This window comes from Colossoma macropomum, unplaced genomic scaffold (assembly GCF_904425465.1).
Source record: "Colossoma macropomum unplaced genomic scaffold, Colossoma_macropomum, whole genome shotgun sequence".
NCBI lineage: Eukaryota > Metazoa > Chordata > Actinopteri > Characiformes > Serrasalmidae > Colossoma > Colossoma macropomum.
In genome coordinates this window covers 3,857,558-3,882,100 of record NW_023494804.1, presented here as the reverse complement: position 1 = coordinate 3,882,100, position 24,543 = coordinate 3,857,558, and the positions used below count along the sequence as shown (strand labels likewise).

General features: G+C 39.8%; 2 protein-coding genes across 2 annotated transcripts; both read left to right on the top strand.

Annotated features, from left to right (window-relative positions):
- Positions 1 to 4,333: 4,333 nt before the first annotated feature.
- Positions 4,334 to 10,894, top strand: LOC118824623 (protocadherin-10). Its single transcript, XM_036594901.1, has 4 exons — positions 4,334 to 6,787; positions 9,360 to 9,421; positions 10,272 to 10,381; positions 10,665 to 10,894. The coding sequence occupies exons 1-4, from the start codon at positions 4,334 to 4,336 to the stop codon at positions 10,892 to 10,894; spliced, it is 2,856 nt and encodes a 951-aa protein (XP_036450794.1).
- A 2,470-nt stretch (positions 10,895 to 13,364) lies between these two features.
- On the top strand, positions 13,365 to 23,751 carry LOC118824624 (protocadherin alpha-C2). Its single transcript, XM_036594902.1, has 2 exons — positions 13,365 to 15,923; positions 23,728 to 23,751. The coding sequence occupies exons 1-2, from the start codon at positions 13,503 to 13,505 to the stop codon at positions 23,749 to 23,751; spliced, it is 2,445 nt and encodes an 814-aa protein (XP_036450795.1). The 5' UTR covers positions 13,365 to 13,502.
- The last annotated feature ends 792 nt before the right edge of the window (positions 23,752 to 24,543 follow it).

Sequence of the window (24,543 nt, the reverse complement as noted above, 5' to 3'; positions counted from 1 at the left end):
ATTAGTAGTTAATTACTTGCTTGTTAGTTTCTCTTCTTGTTACTTCTTTTCTTTTTCTTGAGTGTCTTGCTCTCCCTTTGCTGCTGTAACACTGAGAATTTCCCCGTTATCTTATCTTATCTTAGACCCCTTAGTTCCATCCATCCATCCATCATCTAGACCGCTTATCCTTCTGGGTCGCAGTGGGGTGCTGGAGCCTATCCCAGCTGTCATTGGGCGGAGGGCAGGATACACCCTGGACAGGACGCCAGTCCATCACAGGGCAGACATACAGACATACACATTCACACATTCACTCACACCTAGGGGCAATTCAGCACATCCAATCAGCCTGGCTGCATGTCTTTGGACTGTGGGAGGAAACCGGAGTACCCGGAGGAAACCCACGCAGACACGGGGAGAACATACTAACTCCACACAGAAATGACCCCGGTCACCCAGCCGGGAATTGAACCCAGGCCCTTCTTGCTGTGCTGCCCCCCTTAGTTCCAGTGAAGGGAAATCTTAATGCTTCAGCAGACCAAGACATTTTGGACAGTTGTACGCTTCCAACTCTGTGTGAACAGTTTGGGGAAGAACTTCCAGCATGACTGAGCCCCAGTGCACAAAGCAGCTCCATAAAGGCAAGACTGGGTGAGTTTGGTGAGGATGAACTTGACTGGTCCTCACAGAGCTCTGACCTCAACCCCGTCAAACACCTTTGGGATGAACTAGAACAGAGATTGTGAGCCAGACCCTCTCGTCCAGCATCAGTGTCTGACCTCACAGATGATCTTCTGGATGAATGGACAAAAATTCCCACAGACTCTCCAACATCTTGTAGAAAGCTTCCCAGAAGAGTGGAAGCTGTTATAGCTGCAAAGGGGGGTGGGGGGGGGGCAGCTCGATATTAAGCCCTATGGATTTAGAATGGGATGTACTAAAAACTCCTGTGGGTGTAATGTGTAGGTGCCCCAATACTTTTGTTCGTATAGTGTATGTTAGATGTGATGTCTAATCCATATACATATACATGCAACTGCAACAATGCCAATGCTGTAGCGTTCCTGTAACCAGCGCTCCGCTCGGTGTCGTCTCAGAATCAGAGCAGAGATTACAAACAGAGCTTAGATTTCAGTCCCGCAGTAATGATAATTATAATTCTCCTAAATTACACGTTAGCTGTAAAGCAGCTCTAAAGCCTTTGTAAGAGGAGGGAGATGGAGCTCCGTCCGTTACGTGGCTGCCTGTTCTTTGCTTTTTGATCCACTAATGTGAATTAATGTGTTTGTCTCAGTCAGCAGGCTTCGGTTGGGTCCTGTACGGTTCAGCTTGATGGCACTAAGAATGCACTTAAGGTAATGGAACTGGGCTGACTGTTATGAGGATCCCGTGTTTGGCTGGGATTATTTCCCACAAAGCTACTTTAATCCCACTGTTCGCTAATGATCTCTCCTTAATCCGCAGCATTAATTAAAAGAGCGCCATCTGCGGTGGGCGGAGGGCAGATTGGGGGGCAGATCGGCTCGCTTTTACTGCACAGAGAGCCAGAGGAGGAAAGTGACCTGGCCCATATATATATATATATATATATATATATATATATATACAAAAAAATAACGGAGTATATAAACACCTTTCATATATCACATATAATACATAAATTATAAGCAAAGCAGACAGGTATTATGGTTTATTTTGATTTGCTATATATAAAATACTAAATATTGTTTAAAGAGTCTGTCATTTATTTATTTATTTATTTATTTATTTAACATATGCTCTCTTTTCTGTTCACCCATGTATGTATCTGTCTGTCTATCTATCTATCTATCTATCTATCTATCTATCTATCTATCTATCTATCTATCTATCTGTCTGTCTGTCTGTCCATCTATCTATTCTATCAATATATCTGTCTGTCTGTCTGTTTGTCTGTCTATCTATCTATCTATCTATCTATCTATCTATCTATCTATCTGTCTGTCTGTCTATCTATATATCAATCTATCTGTCTGTCCATCTATCTATCAATATATATGTCTCTCTGTCTGTCTGTCTGTCCATCTATCAATATATATGTCTGTCTATCTATCTATCTATCTATCTATCTATCTATCTATCTATCTATCTGTCTGTCTGTCTATCTATAAATCAATCTATCTGTCTGTCCATCTATCTATCAATATATATGTCTGTCTATCAATATATATGTCTGTCTATCTATCTATCTATCTATCTATCTATCTATCTATCTATCTATCTGTCTGTCTGTCTATCTATATATCAATCTATCTGTCTGTCCATCTATCTATCAACATATATGTCTGTCTGTCTATCTATCTATCTATCTATCTGTCTGTCTGTCTGTCTGTCTGTCTGTCTATCTATCTATCTATCTATCTATCTATCTATCTATCTGTCTGTCTGTCTCTCTATATATCAATCTATATGTCTGTCCATCTATCTATCAATATATATGTCTATCTATCTATCTATCTATCTATCTATCTATCTATCTATCTATCTATCTATCTGTCTGTCTGTCTGTCTATCTATATATCAATCTATCTGTCTGTCCATCTATTTATCAATATATATGTCTCTCTGTCTGTCTGTCTGTCCATCTATCTATCAATATATATGTCTGTCTATCTATCTATCTATCTATCTATCTATCTGTCTGTCTGTCTGTCTGTCTGTCTATCTATCTATCTATCTATCTATCTATCTATCTATCTATCTATCTATATATCTGTCTGTCTGTCTATCTATATATCAATCTATATGTCTGTCCATCTATCTATCAATATATATGTCTCTCTGTCTGTCTGTCCATCTATCTATCTATATATATGTCTATCTATCTATCTATCTATCTATCTATCTATCTATCTATCTGTCTACAGTACTGTGCAAAAGTTTTCTGTGATAATGATAATTATTTGAATAGCATTAACATTAGAATAAAGACAAATAAACAAAACAGGTCTCTGTGTTCTGAGGTTTATGAGTATCAGCTTAACTATATCCAAAGCTCTCCTCAAAGAAGTCCAGTGTTTACAGTTACTATACAATACCTGGTTTATTTAATCAGTCCTTCATTAAGTGAAACCAAGGGCTGCTGATGGAACCTCTGTATTCATTTAACCTACATATTAAAATATTGCCGAAAACAAATCATTCTGTATTTGTGTTTGTTTGTATTAATTCCAATGTCATTATAATGTTTTAACCAGCAAAACACACCTACTGCCCAGGTTAATAGTTTTAAAGAGTTTTTTTGGCTTCCTAAGACTTTCACACAGCACTCTGTCTAATATATATGTCTATGCCTGATATATGTAAACAAGCTCTAATTTAGTATTTATTATTTAAATAGGCCAAAATTATATTAATATAGGTCAGTCAAACTTCACATGCTAATCAGACTCAGGCTTTAGCAGTAGCATATTTAAACTAAACAGGTCAAACATGTGAGCCTTAAAATCTTAGAAACAATTAATATAAGCTGTAATGTATTTTATATGTGTTTTGAACAGAGTGATGAACATTAGACTATATTATATTTCCTGATCTCACAGTTGATCATCGCCACAGAGCCTATTTTTATTTAGTTACTTCTCTGATTTATTTAACATTGGAAAAGGTTTATCTATATGTACAGTATCTATCTATCTATCTATCTATCTATCTATAGATATGGTATATATGTGTACATATATATATATATATATATATATATATATATATATATATATATATATATATATATGTGTGTGTGTGTGTGTGTGTGTGTGTGTGTGGTGTGTGTGTGTGTGTGTCTATATATCTATCTATCTACCTATAGGTTTAATAAATAATAACTGCTCATTCTTGATAGACTGAACATCTGGAAGTGAAATGTTTGATTAGACTGAACATCTGGAAGTGAGTTGCTTTTGTTTCTAAACGCGCATTTGGTTCGCCTTTCATATTTGAGAAAAACACAGGCAAAATAACGCAGAGACCAGCGCTCGCGCTCAGCCATCCCCACAACGGATTTAAGAGTATTGAGCTCATAATAAATACAGCTAAACTCCCAGCCCACCCCCAATCCCCCCCTCTCTTTCTCTCTCTCTCTCTCTCTCTCTCTCTCTCTCTGTCTGTCTGTGTCTCTCTCACCTTCAAATCCAGTGAGAGCTGTTCTCTCCAGCCACACACACTTCTCAGCCCATCTTTTTTTTTAACTCAGCCCACCCTCACAATGCTCCGGTGCGTCCTGGGAAACTTGCGCCATCCAAAATTCTCCCGGCTTCATTACGCGTCTCAGAAGTTTCTCTAAATCTTTGATTCGTTCAAACGTTCTGTCTTCATGGAGCTGCGGGTCCTGTGGGCATCCTGCACAGCTCTGATGCTGTCCTTGCTGTGCTGTGCACTCGCGCAGCTCCGCTACAGTGTCCCGGAGGAGTTGGACCACGGCGCCTTCGTGGGGAACGTGGCCGAAGACCTCGGGCTGGACCCTAACGAGCTCTTCTTGCGCAAGTTTCGGCTCGTTTCTGGCGCCAGGAGGCGCTATTTGGAGGTGAATCTGGAGAACGGGGTGCTGTTCGTGAACGAGCGCATCGACCGCGAACAGCTGTGCGAGCAGAACCCCTCGTGCTTCCTCCACCTGCAGGCGGTGCTGGAGAATCCGCTCGAGCTGCACCGCGTGGAGGTGGAGGTGCTGGACGTGAACGACAATGCGCCAAGCTTTCCGCGCGCCGGCTTCAGCCTGGAAATCTCCGAGTCCGCCGCGCCGGGCTCGCGCTTCCCGCTCGAGAGCGCGCAGGACGCGGACGTGGGCGAGAACGCGCTGCGCTCGTACCTGCTGAGCGTGAACGCGCACTTCGCCCTGGACGTGCGCGCAGGTAAGTTCGCCGAGCTCGTGCTGCAGAGGCCGCTGGACAGGGAGCAGCAGGGCGCGCACCACATGGTGATCACCGCCGTGGACGGGGGCTCGCCCGAGCGCTCTGGGAGCGCGCACCTGAACGTCACGGTGGTGGACGCGAATGACAACGCGCCCGCGTTTGAGCGCGAGTCGTACCGCGCGAAAGTGGTGGAGAACGCGCCCCGAGGCACCGTGGTCATCCGGCTTAACGCCACGGATCCGGATGAAGGCCCTAACGGAGAGGTCACGTACTCCTTCAGTGGGCACGCGCCTGCCAAGGTACGCGAGCTTTTTTCTGTGGACCCAAGGACGGGAGAGGTCAGAGTGAAGGGGGTCGTGGACTACGAGAAGGCCACTGTGCACGAGATCTACGTGCAAGCCAAGGATAAAGGACCCAATGCGGTTGCGGTGCACTGCAAGGTGTTGCTAGCTGTTGTAGACGTCAACGACAACCGCCCTGAGGTCATTCTCACCTCCACATCTGCCCCAGTCCAGGAGGATGCACTGCCTGGGACGGTCATTGCGGTCATCAGCGTGATGGACCAGGATGCTGGAGAAAATGGCCATGTAGACTGCGAGATCCCCCATCATGTACCATTTCAGCTGCATTCCTCCTTCAAGAACTACTACACTTTGGTCACCTCTGACTTTCTGGACAGGGAGAAGGTGCCTGAATATAACATCACCCTCACGGCCAGAGATATGGGCTCTCCACCACTCTTCACGAGGAAGACCATCCTGGTCCAGGTGGCTGACGTTAACGACAATGCACCTGTGTTCCGGCAACCATCCTACACTGTCTACCTGGCAGAGAACAACCCTCCTGGGGCCTCGATGTTCACCATCTCTGCACAGGACGTGGATGGAGGACAAAACTCCTACCTGACCTACTCTATTCTGGAAAGTGAAATTCAAGGGTCTCTGGCATCTACATACGTTTCCATCAATTCCGACAATGGCAACATCTACGCAATGCGCTCCTTTGACCATGAGCAGCTAAAAAGCTTCCAACTGGTGGTCCAAGCCAAGGATTCTGGGTTTCCACCATTGGTCACTAATGCAACCTTGAATGTGTTTGTGCTGGACCAAAACGACAATGCCCCAGTGATAGTATCCCCTCTACCAGAGAATGGCACGGACGCTGCAAGCGAAGTGATCCCCAGAACTGCTGATGCTGGCTACCTTGTGGCTAAGGTCACAGCCTTGGATGCGGATGAGGGTCAAAACGCACGGCTCCTCTACCAAATGCTCCAAGCCACGGACCCCAGCCTGGTCAGCATTGCCCTCTACACAGGGGAGGTCAGGATGATCCGCCGCTTGAGGGATGGAGACCCCACCACTCATAGGCTGCTCGTTTTGGTCAAGGACAGCGGGGAACCGTCCCTTTCGGCCACAGCCTCCATCATTTTGTCCGTTGTTGACAGCGAGCCTGAAGTCGGTGACCTCTTCCAGCACCCCAGGGACCGTGCGCTGTATCTAATAGTATCTCTAGGTGCTGTTTCCTTCACGTTTCTGGTGGCTATCATCGTCCTGGCTGCAATCAAGGGATACAGGCACAGGCTTTCCAAATATGACAGCTCCTGCTGTGGCTTCAGCTCCAAGGCTTCCACCACTGAGGACATCAAGTCCAATTTAAACGTGCACGTATCACCAACACCCAATGGAGCTGCGGATCCCATGGAGGCAAACGGCAGCACTCAACTGGGTCAGACTTACTGCTATAAAATGTGTTTGACCCCAGAGTCGTCTAAAAGTGACTTCATGTTCCTGAAGCCATACAGCCCAGCAGCTTCAACTCTCCACATTAATAACAGCAAGGTCATGGAAAACAACACATCCAGCTGGAGTCCAGAGATCCACCGGCTCAACATGAACTACGCTGATGCTTCTCCGAGAGAGGTACAAAAATAACTGACCTTTTGCTTTTTTTTACAGCACTGTTACAGTATCACTACACTAAACAGAAGTAATACATCGACTTGACTTTAATCCAATGTGTACATCATTTCCACACAAGCAAAATATATAGTGTTCTCAAATGTTGCCAAAAGTACATAAAATTAAAGACAACATAATACAAAATTTAATTAATATGGGATTATTGTTCATTTTCAATTAAAGTCAAGTAATCGTACTACTTTCGACAGTGTAAATAGGCAGTTATATTTAGTAATATTGAGAATAATACTTAGTAAACTCAAATTCTCATTGTACATGTTCTGTATAATAGATGGTCCTTCAAAGGTTCTTTAGTACCTACAATGGTTCTGTATTGGACCATAAATACTCAAAGAAACATTTGCATGTTTAAATGGTTCTTTACATGGTGAAATAGTTTTTCAGATTGATGGAAAATGTGTTGTACATGTTCTATATAGCACGAAAAAAGAGATATGCTACTGTTACAAGCTTGACACCATAAAAATAGAAGAGCCCTTTTTTTGTGCCATATAGAATCATTTTCAAAAAAGGTTTGGTACCACTTTAGAAAAATACTACCTTTATAAGCTGTTTAAAAATGGTTTAAAATTAGTTTTTTAATAGTTATTCATTAGGTCATAAACACCTTAAAAATCATTAGTAAACAGTTATAACACATTACTGAAGTGGTAAAATGTGAGATGAAGCTGACAGTTTTAAGGCTGACTGATGAAGAAGACAAAGTAAGATAAGCAACCAGCAATAACTGCAGTTTAACTACACATTTAAAATGATGGTTCTTTAGTAAAGAAAATGGTTCTACATAGAAACATGAACACTCACAGAACCCTTTGCATGATTAAAATGGTTATTCAGATTGATGGAGAATAGAACTTTTTTGAAAATGGCTCTATATAGCACTAAAAAGGGTCCTCCTATTGTAACAAGCCTGACGTTGTAACAATGGAAGAACCCCTTTTGGTGCCATATAGAACCCTTTTTAAAAAGATTCTATATAGAACCATCTACAGCACATTCTCCATTAATCTGAAAAACCCTTTCACGGTGGAAAGAACCCTTCAATCATGCAGAGTACTTTGAGTGTTCATGGTTCTATATAGAAACTGTTTCTTTACAAAAGACCCTTGAAGAACAATCATTTTTGAGTGTGTATATACACGAATGCGGTTTCACTATTAGGCAAATAACAGATCACTGTTGCCCTTTTATTGGTGTGTTATAGCTGCTTATTAATGCTTTACAAGGTGTTTATGGCCTACTTAATAACCACTGATAAACTAATTTTAAACCACTTATAAATGCTTTAAGAGCATAGTCTTACTCTAAAGTGGTACCAAAGGTTCTATATAGAACTACATACAAAACATTATCCATCAATCTGAAGAACAATTTGATGATACAAAGAACGCTTTAAGCATAGAAATGATTCTTTGATTGTCCACGGCTCTATATAGAACCATTATCTTTACTAAAGAACCTTTGAAGAGTCATTTTTAAGAGCTCCTGCTCCTGCCACTTCAAATAGCATAAACAATTGCCTATATATATATATATATATATATATATATATATATATATATATATATATATATATATATATATATGATACAGAAATACTTGTTCTCTCTCCAGAAGTTGTTTGTCTCTGGGCGACTGACTAATTAACCCATCCTTCCTGAACTAATCCATGGATGCTTTCAGTGGCAAAGTGCCCGAAAGCTAATGACACCAGATGTGGGTCAGTTGGCCCACTGCTCTTAATCCTCAGGCTTAAATCAGGGTTAAGGGCTTCTTCCACTAGATGGAGATGTCTGACCAGCAAACAAAGTTTTCCAAGCTTTAGCGTTGCCGTCCATTATTTCTCTGCTGTAGTTTGAAGTGAAATCTCCTGTCTGGACTGAACTTAGAGCACAATAATAAAGTCTCAAAACATCAACAGATTCTGATACTTCACAATAATTTTTATTCTTTTGTGAATAAGTTCAGCTTGATAATGTTTGTTGTCCAAACGATGTTTGCATTTTTACTGATAAACTGGTTTATAAATAGATAAATCATGCATTCTAGTCTGTTATTCCACCATAATTCTCTGTTATAAAGAAAACATAAAGACATACATTTTATCGCAGTGTTTTGTTTTATAATGTAACAGTGAAGATAACAAAAATGTCCATCAGGGCTTTTATTCTAAAACATATTAAAGACTATTTTTGTGAATTTTCTTTCTTTTTTCATGATATTTATTTTTGGCAGTGAGCTGTAGATACATGAAATATCAAAGCTTTGTTGTAACTAATACTGCTTTAGGAAATTAGAACAGTTTATAGAGGTTGTCAGTGTTTTCCAGAAAACTAAAACATTTACAACAATGTCAGTAAGAAAATGAATGAATGAATAAATAAAAAAATAAAAAAATAGGAGAACAAAATAAGTAAGAATAAGTCAGTAAGAAAAGGAATGAATGAATGAATGAATGAATGGATTGTGATGGATATTAAAATGTGGCAAATATATGTTCTCAATTCTGTAGATCAAACAAGCAAACAAAGACTGGACACTGTTGAAGAACCAAAGAAATTACTCACACAAAAGGTAAACACACACACACACACACACACACACACACACACACACACACACACAAGGTAAATACACATAATAATAAAAATAACAACAGCAGCAACAACAACAACAACAATAATAATAATAATGAAAACACTTCAATTTTTAAATAAAATAATAAAGCAATAGAACTAGAAAGCACACACACACACACACACACACACACACACACACAACAAAAAAGTATAGACACACACACACACACACATGTACACAAAGGTATACACACACAAAGGTATAGACACACACACGTACACAAAGGTATACACACACACAAAGGTATAGACACACAAACACACAAAGGTATAGACACACAACAAAAAGGTACAGACACACACACACAAAGGTATAGACACAAACACACACATACACTCACACAAAGGTATACACACACACACACACACACACAAAAGTGTAGACACACAAACACACACACACACAAAGGTATACACACACACACAGGTGTGGACACACACAACAAAAAGTATAGACACACATACACAACAAAAAAGCATAGACACACACACACACACATACACACACAAAAAGGTAAACACACACACACACCCACACACAAAGGTACACACACACACACACACACACACACACACATACTTAGACAAACACACACACACATAGACACACACACACGCACATAGACACACACACACACACACACACACACACACACACATACTTAGACACACACACACACACTTAGACACACACACACACACACACACTTAGACACACACACACACACACACACACACACACACTTTATTCGTGTCCCATAATTATCTCTGTTTTTCCTGCTCAGTTCTGCCACTGTGGTGAAGACCCTCCAGCGCAGGGTGATTCTGGACCACTCAGACACGTGCACGTGCCCGGGTTCTACACACTACTGGACCTGGGGCAGCCACATGTGGGGTATGTTTATAAATACATCCTCCCAGAGCTTCATGCTGAGGTTAATTAAAAGTGGAAACTCATCAGCAGCACAACTCAGTATTAGTAAATGTGTTAGAAAATGGATAAACAAACACGCTGATATACATAACAATCATCACAATACATCACAAATCTATTTTTATTTATTCTACTATTATCGTTTAGGCAAATAAATGCTTCCTGTCCAGGTAAATAGCTCTTTAGTATTTTCTCTAAAACTTTTTCACGGTTTTTCCTTATTTATATATATATATTTTTTTAGATTATAAGACCTCCTCTGAGGCGGGTGGTCTCACAGATCGCTGCTGGACTCCTCGTTTTGACTACCAGCACAACGTTTACATCCCGGGCACTCCGGGCTTACTGAAACCGGCCGGTCACGGAGAGCTGGACATCTACAACTCGTTCTCTACGTTTGGAAAGAAGAAAAAAATAACGCCGAACCACGACCTGCACGAGGACACTGTCATAACCAACGAGCTTTACAAATGAATTTCCCAGCAGAGTAAAAACACGAGCTCAGGTGACGAAACAGTTATATATGAAAATGAAGCTATATTCATATCAGACTATGCACAGTTCTCTCTGAACAGAGTGTAACGTTGCTGTCCGTTTGAACACGACAGCCGTGCTTTACACTGTGTAAAAAATGGACCAATAGAAATGCTCCAAAATCACTTGGAATAAAACCACTTTACGTTAACTCATATTGAAAGTTTGCAACGTTGTCGCCCCCTCCTGAGTGTGTGTGTGTGTGTGTGTGTGTGTGTGTGTGTGTGTGTGTGTGTGTGTGTGTGTATTTTAATTCAGTGTGTATCGTTGTTTAGAGTTCGGTTATGTCACGATGAAACCCTGGGGCTGTATATTCTTTAAATAAAGATTTTTAATATGAATTTTTCTAGACTTGCCAGATTGTTTGTGGCGCGTGGCGCTGTCCGAAGTTGGTGTTAAAAAATAAATAAATCAATAAAACAGCAAAAGCACTGAAAGTTCGCTTTAAAGAGTTTTGCAATTCAGTTCGATCTAAACATGTTGAAAATATTGATCTTTAGAAAGTTATAGATTATGAAAGTATGTGTACGATATAATTATTAACTGCTAGAAGTTTCAATTTCTCAAATGCTAACAGGTCCTCTACAACTTTGAAACTTAGAGAAAATATATTTAAAATACGCACTTATTAAAAATGTTATGCACTGAATTTGGATTTGAATGTGTCGTTTATGTTTGATTAATATATATTACATCAACACAGTTACTGTATTTTAGTTGGCTTATTTTTGGCAGTAATTGTGTTTACGATTCATGTAGTAATGATGCACACATTCAAGCACGTTCAGTGTGCTACTTTTTCAATGTATATGTATGAAATTAATATTGAATATAGGCTATAGTTCATCAGTGCATTGTTCCCTTTACAATCATTTTCCTGACATCACATTTAGTGGGCACAAAAGTCCACTCTTAAAAATTACGGTGCCTAAATAGCTTTCGACTTGGATGCATAAGTCGAGGAAGGGTCTTTGTTTAGAATGTTGAGGTTCTTTAAATTGCAAAAAAGGTTCTTTACATTTGCACCTCTTATTTACCAAAACCATCAGTTGAAAAGTTCTTTAGAACCAAAGTGTAGCATCACTGCAAAGAACCACTATACGACCAGAAGATGCTTAAAAATGTCTGTCCAATATTAACTACTCTGATTTTTCATAAGTTAATAGTTCAGTAGTTGAGTTGTAAACAAAGTCATTCAGAGTTTGATGTTCATTAAAGAGAAACTTATTGATTTCTTTACAGTGATGGTGATAGGAACCAGGGGTCGCCATGACTACACAAATATAGGCATTTTATTTATTATCCAAAACCACCAGAGAACATAAACGAGACTACTGGGTTTTATACGGAATGTTGACGATGGTAAAATTGTGATGTCTGAAAAAAAAGAAAATGTTTTTTTGGGGAAACTGTTGTACCCTAAACCGCCCTGTAGGTACTTCTGTCTTTAAAATAATACACTCAAGTGCCAAAAAACTTCCCAAAAGTTTCGTACTAAAGTAAACTTTTAATCTTTATCCACCTTCAGACAGCCTGTAACTGTTTTAGTTGAAGCTTGAATTTTTCCCCCATTTTTCTTTAGTTTTATATTTTTCCAATCGTTTCATTTTATTTTTATTTGGCTGATTAAATTTTCCTATTCGATTTTAATTATATTAGTTTTTACTTTGTTACTTTTGGCAATCCTTTTTTATTGATTCAGGCTTTAGTTTTGCTTAATTCTCCTCTTATGTTTAAATTCATGAAATGGTTTCAACACTGACATCTCGGTTTTATTTATTTTATTATTCCCCTTGTTAATTATAACTTTATTGTCTTATTAATGTCAAGCTTGAACTGAATAGATTCCATTCTAATTTCTTTTCAATCTCTTTGCGCTGTAAATGCTCGGCTGCGCTGAAAATGAGGGTCACCCTCTGCATTTTCGAGTACAAATAAATGTTGATCGATTGATCGTAAAACAGTGTCTCAGACATCAGGCAGTGAATTCATAACCATTTCTTGTAAAAACTTTCTGTGAGGGAGCTTTTAGAGGTGGACGTCTGGTTCCTATCACCACCACTATGAACAATTCTGACTCTAGAACGGGGCGTTTCCCACCAAACCGCTCTGAATGACTTTGTTTACATCTGAACTACTTAATTATGCAGATATTCAAGTTGAAAATCAGTGGAATTCCCGTTTAAAATGCTTTGAAAGGGTTTTGTTCGCACGGTGTCGCTGCTCTGTGGAAAATCGCTGTTATATTGAGCCTCAAATGGGCGCTGCTTGAGTTTTTATTATTATTCTTTGCCAGCGTTGCTGTTTTTGGTCACATGGGTTGGGGATGAGGGGCTACAGAGGGCGCTGTTCTGCGCTCAGCTCTGAAAAACCACCACAGGCTTGGTGTGTGTGTGTGGAAGCCATGACAGCCTCTGTATCAGATGTTAAGTCTCACACTCTTCTGTTCATAATATTTCGTCTCTAAAATGCCTGAAGGTTCACATCTCGTGCCCGTTCGCTTCTGATCCGCCGCTTTGATCTCTGTGGTTTCGTCTCCTCCTCGCTGATGGATCTCCGCGTCTTCGCGCTGCACCTGAGGATGCTGAGGATGTGGCAGCTCGGTTTGCTCGCCCTCACCGCGCTGTGGAGCACCGCTTCGGCCGTGACGCGCTACTCCATCCCGGAGGAGATCGCGGAGGGCTCCGTGGTGGCGAATTTGGCCGCGGATCTGGGGCTGGAGGCTCGGGCTCTGGCAGAGCGCAAGGTAAAGCTGGACTACATCCTCAGCAAGAAGTATCTGGACGTGAACAAAGAGACTGGCGAGCTGTTTATAGCCGAGAAGATCGACAGGGAGTATCTGTGTCCGGCCAAAACGTCGTCGTCCTGCTTTCTGAAAATGGACGTGATTATCGAGAATCCCATACGCATCTTTAACATTGAGCTGGAAATCATGGACATCAATGATAATGCCCCGCAGTTCAGGAGGGAGAGAATAACGCTGGACATCTCAGAAGCAGCGACGCCTGGGGAGAGGTTTTCGCTCACCAATGCAGTAGATGCTGATGTTGGGGAGAACTCCATTGAGACCTACTACCTGAGTGACAGCGACGAGTTCACTATTGACATCCAGTCTGGCAGCGATGGCACCAAATATGTAGACCTGGTGCTGAAAGATAGTCTAGATAGAGAGAAGAAAGCTGTGCACAATCTCATCCTCACGGCTGTGGATGGAGGCACGCCCCCGCGCTCAGGTACAACCAGCGTCATAGTTCAGGTGTTGGACACCAATGACAACGCCCCCCAGTTTGACAAGCAGGTGTATTCAGTGGAGCTGATTGAAAATGCATCTGTTGGGACGCTACTTCTACAGCTCAACGCCACAGACTTGGATGAAGGAACGAACGCAGAGGTGGAGTATTCCTACACCTTGTACACTTCGGAGAAAACCCAGGAAAAGTTCTCGCTGGACCCCAACACTGGAGAGATAAGGGTAAGAGACGTGATTGACTTTGAGGAGGTCAAAAGTTTTGACATTTATGTAGAGGCCAGAGACAAAGGGGCGAACTCTCTGTCTGATCAGTGCAAGATATTAGTGTTGATTACCGATATTAATGACAATTACCCTGATATCACCATTAAATCTTTCAAAAGCTTGATCAGAGAAGATGTAGCGGTGGGTACGGTGATAGCTGTGGTCAGTGTGAGCGACAGGGACTCGGGAAAGAATGGTGAAGTGCTCCTGTCCATACGAAATGCACCATTGTTGCCTTTTGCTTTGAACAAGTCAGCAGAGGAATACTTTCAGCTGATGGTTCGAGAGCCTTTAGACCGAGAAAAAGTGTCCAGGTATGACATTACCCTTCACGTTACAGATGAAGGAGCTCCACCATTGACTGATAATGAGACCATCACCTTGGAGGTCCTGGATGTAAACGATAATGCACCAGTGTTTCCTCAGTCTTCCTACACCATCCACCTGGTGGAAAACAATGAGCCTGGGGCGTTATTATGTTCCCTCACTGCACGTGACCCAGACCTGAATGAAAACCAGTATCTGGTCTATTTTATCGTAGAAAAGGAGATTGCTAACACATCCGTATCTGTGCTGTTCTCCATCAACCCAGAGAATGGTGATCTTTACGCTTTGCGTACGTTCGACTATGAGCATGAGAAGGAATTCCTCTTTCACGTCGAAGCAAGAGACTCTGGAGTCCCTCCGCTCAGCAGTAATCTGACAGTTCGTGTTATTATCCTTGACCAGAATGACAATGCACCCCAGATTGTATCTCCATGGCGCGCCAAGGGCTCCGTTATTGAGGAAGTCGTCCCAAGGTCCACTGATAAAGGCTCTCTGGTGGCCAAAGTGATCGCACTTGATGCAGATTCAGCACAAAACTCTCGAATCACCTACCAGTTCCTACAAGTCATGGATGCTACGCTCTTCACCTTGGATAGCTACAATGGCGAAATCCGCACCGCCAGGATGTTCACCTACAGAGACCCCAAGCAACAGCGGCTCATTGTTATTGCCAAGGACAATGGAGACCCTCCTCACTCGGCCACTGTCACCATCAAAGTCTCCACCGTGGAGCAGGAGGTCACACAATTCACCGAGACCACTGAGGTGCCCATAGAGTACGACCTGTTCATAAATTTGAACCTGTACTTGCTAATCGGCCTGGGCTCGGTGTCATTTTTGCTGCTGATCACCATTTTGGTCATCATTGTGCTGAAGTGCCAGAAAGGGACCACCAAAGCGACCCCTCAGGGCAGGAACAGCATTGTCAGCCAGAGGAACTCCACCATCGCTGACTCCACTCTCATCTCCAGTGATGCTTACTGGTACAGTCTGTTCTTGGCTGAGACCAGAAAGGGGAAGGTGGTGGTCCGACAGCCGTTACCGAATGGCGCTGGCTTTTTCGTGTCCAGTATACCTCGGAGCTCTGCGCTGACAGGGACTAGCGAATCAAGGTCTTCCACTTTACAGGTACAGTATGCAAAATTATGCATTTACCTGCTCTGCTTACAGTTATATGAGAAGTTTGAACACCACTGGTCAATTTTGCCAGTTTAGTTGATTTGCTAAGTGAGCATTTAGTGCACAGTTAATATTTAGTTTAACATATTGGGGAAAAAAAAAAAAAAATGAAACATAAAATTTAAATGTGCCATAACTTTTCCACAGGCAACATTTTGTGTTTTATTTTTTTTCCAATATGTTAAATTCAGTAAACCATAATTGTGCATTAAAATGTGTTCTTTGTAGAGGTGATGTGTTAACTTAGAAAATCAACTAAACATAATTTGACTGGGACACTTAACAACTTTATTCACAACCATGGAAATGTGTACTTTGATTTTTTAAATTTTTACATTTACTATTCAGGCAAAAGATTCATTTTACATCATCATAATTCTTGCTAAAAGAAGTAAACAAAGTTTAATTTAAATGCTCTTAAATTGTGAACATTTCTTTATATGAAAGGTCAGTAGAATTCCATAAAGTTACAATTTCATAAATATGAGGTTTTGTAATGACAATGATAATACACTTATTACTTGTAGATTTGACAAGGATAGTTAATTATTATACAGCACTGTGCAAAAAGTTTTAGGCAACTTAATACATTGACTAAAACTATTTATCTGACAGCAAACTTGTTTTTTTTTTTTTGCATACAAATAAAATACAAATAAAACAAATGCAGTAAAACATAACAAGAATGTTTTGCTTTGAAGGGCCCATATCCTACATGTTTCTTGTGTTGTTATGTTTGTTTGGCTTTATGTTACAAGAAAGGGCAATATTTATTTTTACATGACCGTTTTCCAACCTCTCTTTATCCCTTAAATAAACAGGTTTTTGTTAAGGTTCATTTAAGCCTGATATATTGAAACAACCTCTGTTCTAATTGGAGGTGCCACATTTATAAAAGCAGAACTTTTTAAATGTAACACTCCTTTAAAGTTTTTTGTAAATTGGGCTAAATTGCTGTAGAATATGTGGATATATGTAAAAGTGTTATTTATTTCTGTGTCTTCACAAAGACAACTCAAAATGGGCTGTTTTTGCAGCTTAATTTCCATATATAGACTGGCTCTCACTTTATTTTGATAGTCCACTATAGTCCTCTATAGATTATCTACAGATGTCCAAAATGTTAACAAACTATCTGTTGAAACTCTAAACAGTGGTGGGTTTAGGATTAGGATTTGGACCAGTGCTAGGGCTAGGACCAGAGTGAGGGTTGGGTTTAGGTTTTGGGTTGAGGTTAAGGTTAGGGTTAGGATTAGATCCAGGCTTAAAGTTAAATACATATATATACATATATATATATGGTCAGTTTAGTAGATATTTAGTTGAATGTGACTTGAAAGTATATTAAGTATCTACAAAGCATTTAAAGTGGACTATCCAAATAAAGTGTTGCCATGGACTGTATGGACTGGGGAGTGAATGGTACATTTTGAAACTAGCAATGTTACAAACTACATCAAACTCTTTTATTTGAAATCAAGCTAGTTTTCCAAACCAAAAGGATATAGGCCCTTTAATGAAGCTACTCATTACCTGGTTAGAAGAATATTGGTGTTGCTATAGACTTCTCAGTGCACTCTAGACAGAATAAAACCAGCCACTTTTTGAGTAGAGAATTCATTACTACATATTTCATCACACAGGCCTTCATTAGGGTTAAGAGAAAATGAATCCAGCATGGTTTAATCCGCAATAAAGTGAGGAAAAAAATAAACAAAACAGTAAAATAGCTGCAAAGGCCACAGCCTTATATCACCTTCCAATTCAACTAAAGTTTTCAAGTCAGCCTACAGGAGACTTAAACATCTGAAGGTGGCCGCTTCCATTTGATGCTTTGTTTCAGTAAAAACACTCAAAAATATGACAAATTTAAAATCACCAGTACTTGTAAAGGCAAAAACACCCCTCAAAGAACTAGAGAAGAGGCTAAAGAGACAACCAGTAAATGTAGTGTTTTTGCAGCACTACAGCCGTTGTATGAATTTCTTCACCTGATTTATTTTGATAAAAGATTGGCTAGATCCTAGAACTAGGTATTGGTTGGTAACCGTAAATACTGGACTTCCTTGAGGAAAACGTGGGAAAAGGTGGAAGGATATTGGGGCCTCTACTGATTTTTGAAGATTTTGCAATATTAATTCACTGAGATGTAAACAAAGTCATTCAGAGTGGTTTGGTGTGAAACGCTCTTTACAGAGTCAGAATTGTTCACAGTGGTGCTGATAGGAACCAGACGTCCACCTCTGAAAGCTCCCTCACAGAAAGTTATTACTCAAGATGGTTATGAATTCACTGCCTGATGACTGCGATGTTGTGTTACGATAGTTTTAAGAAGGTTTTAAGGTGCTCTATGATACACCATTTCACATCAAACCACTCTGACTGACTTTGTTTACATCTCAAGCACTGAGATATGCAGAAGCATGTTGGTTTTCCCCATTAAGCTAATGCATTTACAAACATCAAAACACAATGGATTGTTTATTCTAATGTTAGTGCTTATTTTTTTAACACATAAAAATGCTGACTGCTCAGATGAATAACTTTGCATATCATTTTCTCAGATGCTTAAGACTTTTTAAACAGTGCTGTATATTGGTGAATTCTAAATGTGTTTTTAGGCCAGTTTTTTCCTGTATATACACTAACTGACCACTTTTTTTTAAAACCACCTTCTTGTTTCTACACTCATTGTTCATTTTATTAGCTCTGCTGACCATATAGGAGCATTTTGTAGTTCTACAGTTACAGACTGTAGTTTCTCTACATACTTTGTTACCCTGTTCTTCAATGGTCAGGACCCCCACAGAGCAGATTATTTAATAATAAGAATATTTGAGAGGTGGGTCATTCTCAGTACTGCAGTGACCACTGACGTGGTGTGTTAGTGTGTGTTGCACTGGTGCGAGTGGATCAGACACAGCAGTGCTGGTGGAGTTTTTAAACACCTCAGTGTCACTGCTGGACTAGAACCAAACATATCCAGCCAACAGCGTCCTGTTGGCAGTGTCCTGTGACCACTGATGAAGCACTAGAGGATGACCAATACAAACTGTGCAGCAGCAGATGAGCTATCGTCTCTGACTTTACATCTACAAGGTGGACTGACAAGGTAGGAGTGTCTAATAGAGTGGACAGTGAGTGGACATAGTGTTTGAAAACTCTGTCTGATCCACTCGCACCAGCCAAATAATACTTGCTTTGTTGTGGGCCTTTGGGGGTCTTGACCATTGAAAAACAGGGTAATAAAGATGAACTACAGTCTGTAATTGTAAAACTACAAAGTTCTCCTATATGGTCAGTGGAGCTGATGAAATGGACAATGAGTGTAGGAACAATCGTTTTATTGATATGGCCAGTCAGTGTAAGTGTGTGTGTATGGGTGGTATTATAGAGAGGGAGAGGGAGAGAGAGAGAGAGAGAGAGAGAGAAAGTGAGGCGGTAAAGCGAGATTTACACATGAGCAATACATTTTTAGCCTTTGACTGCCAATAACACTGTCACTTACTCAATAGAGTGGAAAGAAAAGTATAGGTTACTTACACTCTAGTTGACAACACAAGGCTTCACTGTCAACTTCAAAATCCACTCAGGCTTTTAAGAGGACAAATATATCAACAGTGCATGAGAATCCATGAGTGCTTCTTTACTCACTGAGTGGTCATTTGCTCGGCTCTTACCTGTAATTGAAATGCTTGTTTTCCTCCTGCACTCTGAAGTACTCAAAATGAATGGAAGTGCAGTCTGCTGCTGGAGGTATGCTGGCTTCTGTAAGCTGTGATATGATGTGGTAGTGCTCGGTGGCCTGTTTTACCCCATCCTTTGTTGGTGCAGTTCTCTCTCTACTGCTCTTATGATGAGATCTGTTCAGATCTGTCCAAAGACCTAGACCGTATTCATTATTCTCAGAGAGTGAAGAGAGACCTGCACATTATTATATGATATGACATACCTCACACCCACTTCCACTCTCCTTGACCCACATCCTGGTGTTCTGTTGTTTAGATATTAGACTGTTAACCTCATGAGTGTGAAAACTAATCTCTAAGCTAGTGGCCTCCAACCCTGGTCCTGGAGAGCTACCTTCCTGCAGAGCCTAGAGCCAACCACAATTTGCCACACCTGCTCCAGCTAATCGACCTCTTCCCAAGTCCCTGATTGTTTGGATCAGATGTATTAGAGTTACGTAAGGAGCGGCTAATTGGACACAGGTTGGAACTAAACTCTGCAGGGAGGTAGCTCTCTTGGACCAGGGTTGGAGACCACTGGAATTATAGAGGAATTCCACCAATTTCCAAAATTTCTGTGTAATTAAATCATTGAGATGTCAACAAGGTCATTCAGAGTGGTTTAGGTGTGAAATGGTTCATTGTAGAGACTTAGATTTCTTTACGGTGGCAGTGATAGGAACCATTCTACCGAACAAAAATAGCCATTTTATTTACTACCCAAAACCACCTGTGAACCTGCACTTGTCTTCAGAGTTTATATATGTTAAATTGCTAATGATAAAATGGTAGTAAATATAAAAAGAAGTTTCTTTGGGGACTGTTTTGCCTTATAAAGCCCTGCATGTGCATCTCCACCACATAATATCCTACTTTTGTCTTGTACTTTATTTTTCTCTATGAGACATTTGTGTGGCTTTATGTTCTAGAAACATTTTTACATGACCATTTGTCAGCTGTTCTTTATCCCTACAGTTAAACAGGCGGTTTTTGCCACAAGACTGATATATGTAATACCCTCTATTCTGACTGGCTGCACTGTGTAATGAATCATTCAAAAAGCAGTCCATTCCTTATAACTTCAACATGAATGGGTGGAGCTAAACTGTGAAGGCTTCATAGGTGAAAATATGTAAATGTGTTGATTTTTGTGACATCACAAAAATGTTGAATACAATATGGGCCTTCTTTGGTGGACTAATTTAACACTGTTTCACATGTACCACCAAACTCTTTCTTTAAAAATGAGGTCAAAACTTTCCCAAAACTACCATAAAACAATGTCTATTTAATAACTTTCTCAGCAGGAGCTTTCAGAGGCATTCAGTTCTTCAGATGTCTGGTTCCTATCACAATCCTGGCTTTCTGAGTTTTATGGAATTGATCATTTAACATACAAACACTCTGAATGACTTTGTTTACATCTTAATGTCTTAATTATGCATAAAGTTTGAGCAGAATTGACCTTTTAAATCCTCAGCCAAGTTTATTCAGCTGCCATAAAATAGACATGTACCAGGTCATCAGTGAGGTTTAGCAGATTGGACTCAAGACTGTAGAGCAACATAGAAAGAAATGTTCTAAAAATTTCTGGGCCCTGTACAAATGCAGGGTTTGTGAGCCGCCTTCACTGAGAGATGATTATATTCATTTAGCTAGACTGTACAGATCATTGTTTGTACTTAATTTAATTATTCCACACATTTCCAATCAAATTGAGCATAGTCAAGATGGAGCAACTGCAAGTAATGTTTTCATGTTTTAAGTCAAACGAACTCATTGGTTCTTTTGTATGGTTGATTCTAATTAGTTAGAACTATAAACTGAAAATGAAAACAAATATTTTTAATGTACGCATCCTCCACTTACACTAAGAATAAAAGTTGCTAATAAGGTTCTTTGCATGGCGCCATAGAAGAACCACTTTATGTTCTTTCAAAAAAGTTTTTAGTGGATGGTTCTTTGGAGAACCATTTTTATAAATGAGCTTGTGTGGGTATGAAGAACCTTTCAAAAAGTTTGAAGAACCTCCACACAATGTAATGATTCTAGGAAGAACCCTTACATGTGTATAGAACATTTACATTATGTGAAGGTTCTTTAAACCTATAACCCCTTAAATAGCCAGGCCTCACCAGCTGGCCCAAAGTTTTATAACACACTTCTATAAACTAAGAATAGCTCAGCCAGTTTGCACTGAAATCTCTGTAGTCACTTAATAATAATAAGCCTTAATAGGTCATTTTAAGGGGATTTTAAGGGGTTAAAAGGTTCATTGCACTCACAAAACTCTCTTTCAAATTTGGTTCTTTATGGAACCAAAGGTGGTTCTTCAATGGTAGTGGTCACCAGCCCTCTTGTAGAGTTTATTTCCAACCTGCAGCATACATGCCACCCCACCCTCTCTAGCACTAATGCCTCTGATCCAGCCAGTCAAGAACTTCTGAAGTAGATAATGAGCTGGAGTAGGTGTAGCAGATTGTGGTTGGATGTAGAGTCTGTAGGAAGATGGATCTCAAAGACCAGGGTTGGTGACCACTGTTCCATGGCATCGCTCAAAGATGGACTGTGGATGGAGGTGGTCCCAGGGTAGTCAACTCCAACTGTGAACTCCCTGAATGCTGATAATGTAGAGTTTGCCAAATGTCTTTGCCACCTAGCTCATTCTGTATCTATTCAGTTCTGTCTTAGAACACATTTTACACTGTGCTGTTCTTGGCCTACACTTTCCAAAACCTGATACTGGTATTTCTCACCCTGACACTACCCTGACTGAGCCCCAGCTCTGAAGCCCACCCACTCTTGCCTTCATCCCAAACCAGCCACAACCACCTCACTCCCACACGGCACTTATTCTAATCACCCTTTTCAGCGAAAGATACCCTTTGAAGGCACAGTTATTGCCAGCAATGAGAAAAGCATGGTGTAATTTTGTTACTCGTAACTCACTGAAGCAGAGAGATTGTGTTGAAAGTCTAAACTTTCAATACATACTACATTTGTGTTTGTAAATAAAAGTGAACATATTTTGTTATGATGAAAAGGTATTGTATTTATTTATTTATCTATTTATTTATGTATTTATTTATTTACTTACTTACTTATTTGCGAAAGAAAAAAAAAACAGTTTTTGGTTTTTTTTTCCAATTTTTAAAAATGTTTTTATCTGCAAACAAATAGACAAATAAGTCAGAAGCACAGACTCAAAACTGTCAACACTGAATGTAAATGAATTCATTCTGTAATTATGTAAATAATCATACACAAGGAAACAAAAAGAACATTTTGCAATATTTGTAGGTCACAGTTCAAATTTAAGCAAATATGTGTCCATGTTCAGGCCTTTGTACAAAAGGGTCAGATTTTTTTAGACTTCCAAAGCTATTGTTAAAGCAAATAGAGGACATAACAAATACTGAAAAATTGTGAAATTCATAAATATTTCAGAGATTTGTTTCACTCAAACTGTGAATGTGGATAATACACTTTGTGTATATATATATATATATATATATATATATATATATATATATATATATATATACATATGTATGTATATAATTTAAAAAAAATAAAAGAATGAAAATTAAAAGCATTATAATTTAAATTTAAAGCATAATAATTACATTTAAATAGTAGAACAACAGAGCTCTCCACCACTTTACCTGTTTGTCAAAGCTGTTTAAACTTTATTGAGACACACATTGTTTGGGAGTAATTCCACTGTCAATGGCAGAAATATCAAACTTTTAGACCTAATTCAACCCCAGTGACTGTTGAATTGTTATTGGTCACAAACATAAACTCACCAGCAAGTCTGGCGCATTGAAGTGCATTAAAATAGAATACTTTACTAAACCTGACACTCTTTGTCAATTTATCTGTTGAATCGACGATTGATTAAATATTGATTTGTAGCATCTTACTTCAATTCCGGCCCATAGTGTCACTCACATGAGTTTACACTCTATGGAATTATGTTTTGTCCACTTTTGACTAACCTCATTTTCTGTTTCTCTTGGCAGGAATCTAGCAGCGATCTGCCTTGATCTCAACTCTGCCTCACAGATGCTTCTTCCAGTGGAACGATTGTGTAGAGAACCAGTGAGATTACAGTTCTGAAGAAATGGAAACTTTATATATCTGATATACATTTATTAAAGGTCCCACCCAGTTTTATCATCCACCCTTAGGCACAGCGAGAATGACTTTGCATGGATAGGAAAACTGTGATTGACTTAATATGACTGATCTGAGTTGAGGTCAAGAAGGAGGAAGAGCTCTGAAGTGAAGCAGAAAAGACTGATACAATGGTGGGAAAGTATTAAAACCCCTTTCGAACCATCCCCCTCTCTTTTAACAGTATGGACATGGAGTCATGGGGCAAGTGTCCAGGCACTCCTGATTTGGTTTTGAAATTTGATTGTATATTTCTGCATGCCACCAGAGATGGCTGGACTACAGCTATACTGGAATAATAATCCGCATAAATGATAAATAATTAGATCATATAAATTATGATCGGAACAGCACAATTACCTGAGCCAGGCCTGTGAAATATGGGCTTTTGATTTTATGATTTGTTGCTGTCATAATAAAACCTCATCTCCAAAACGTTAACTAGGTTCTAAATTTAATGTATGTTAATGTAATGACATGTTTTTCTATGTAATTTTGGACCATTTCTATTGGCCCGTTGGTTGTTGTTGGCCCAAATGTTCACACAATGTAAAGAATGTAAAGGTGTGAAAAAAAAAGAAAAGAAATGGAGTCATGAGGTTTTCTTATGTCAGAGTTGAGTAAGCAGAGTATAGATGCTTTGTACCTGTATAAAGGGGCCG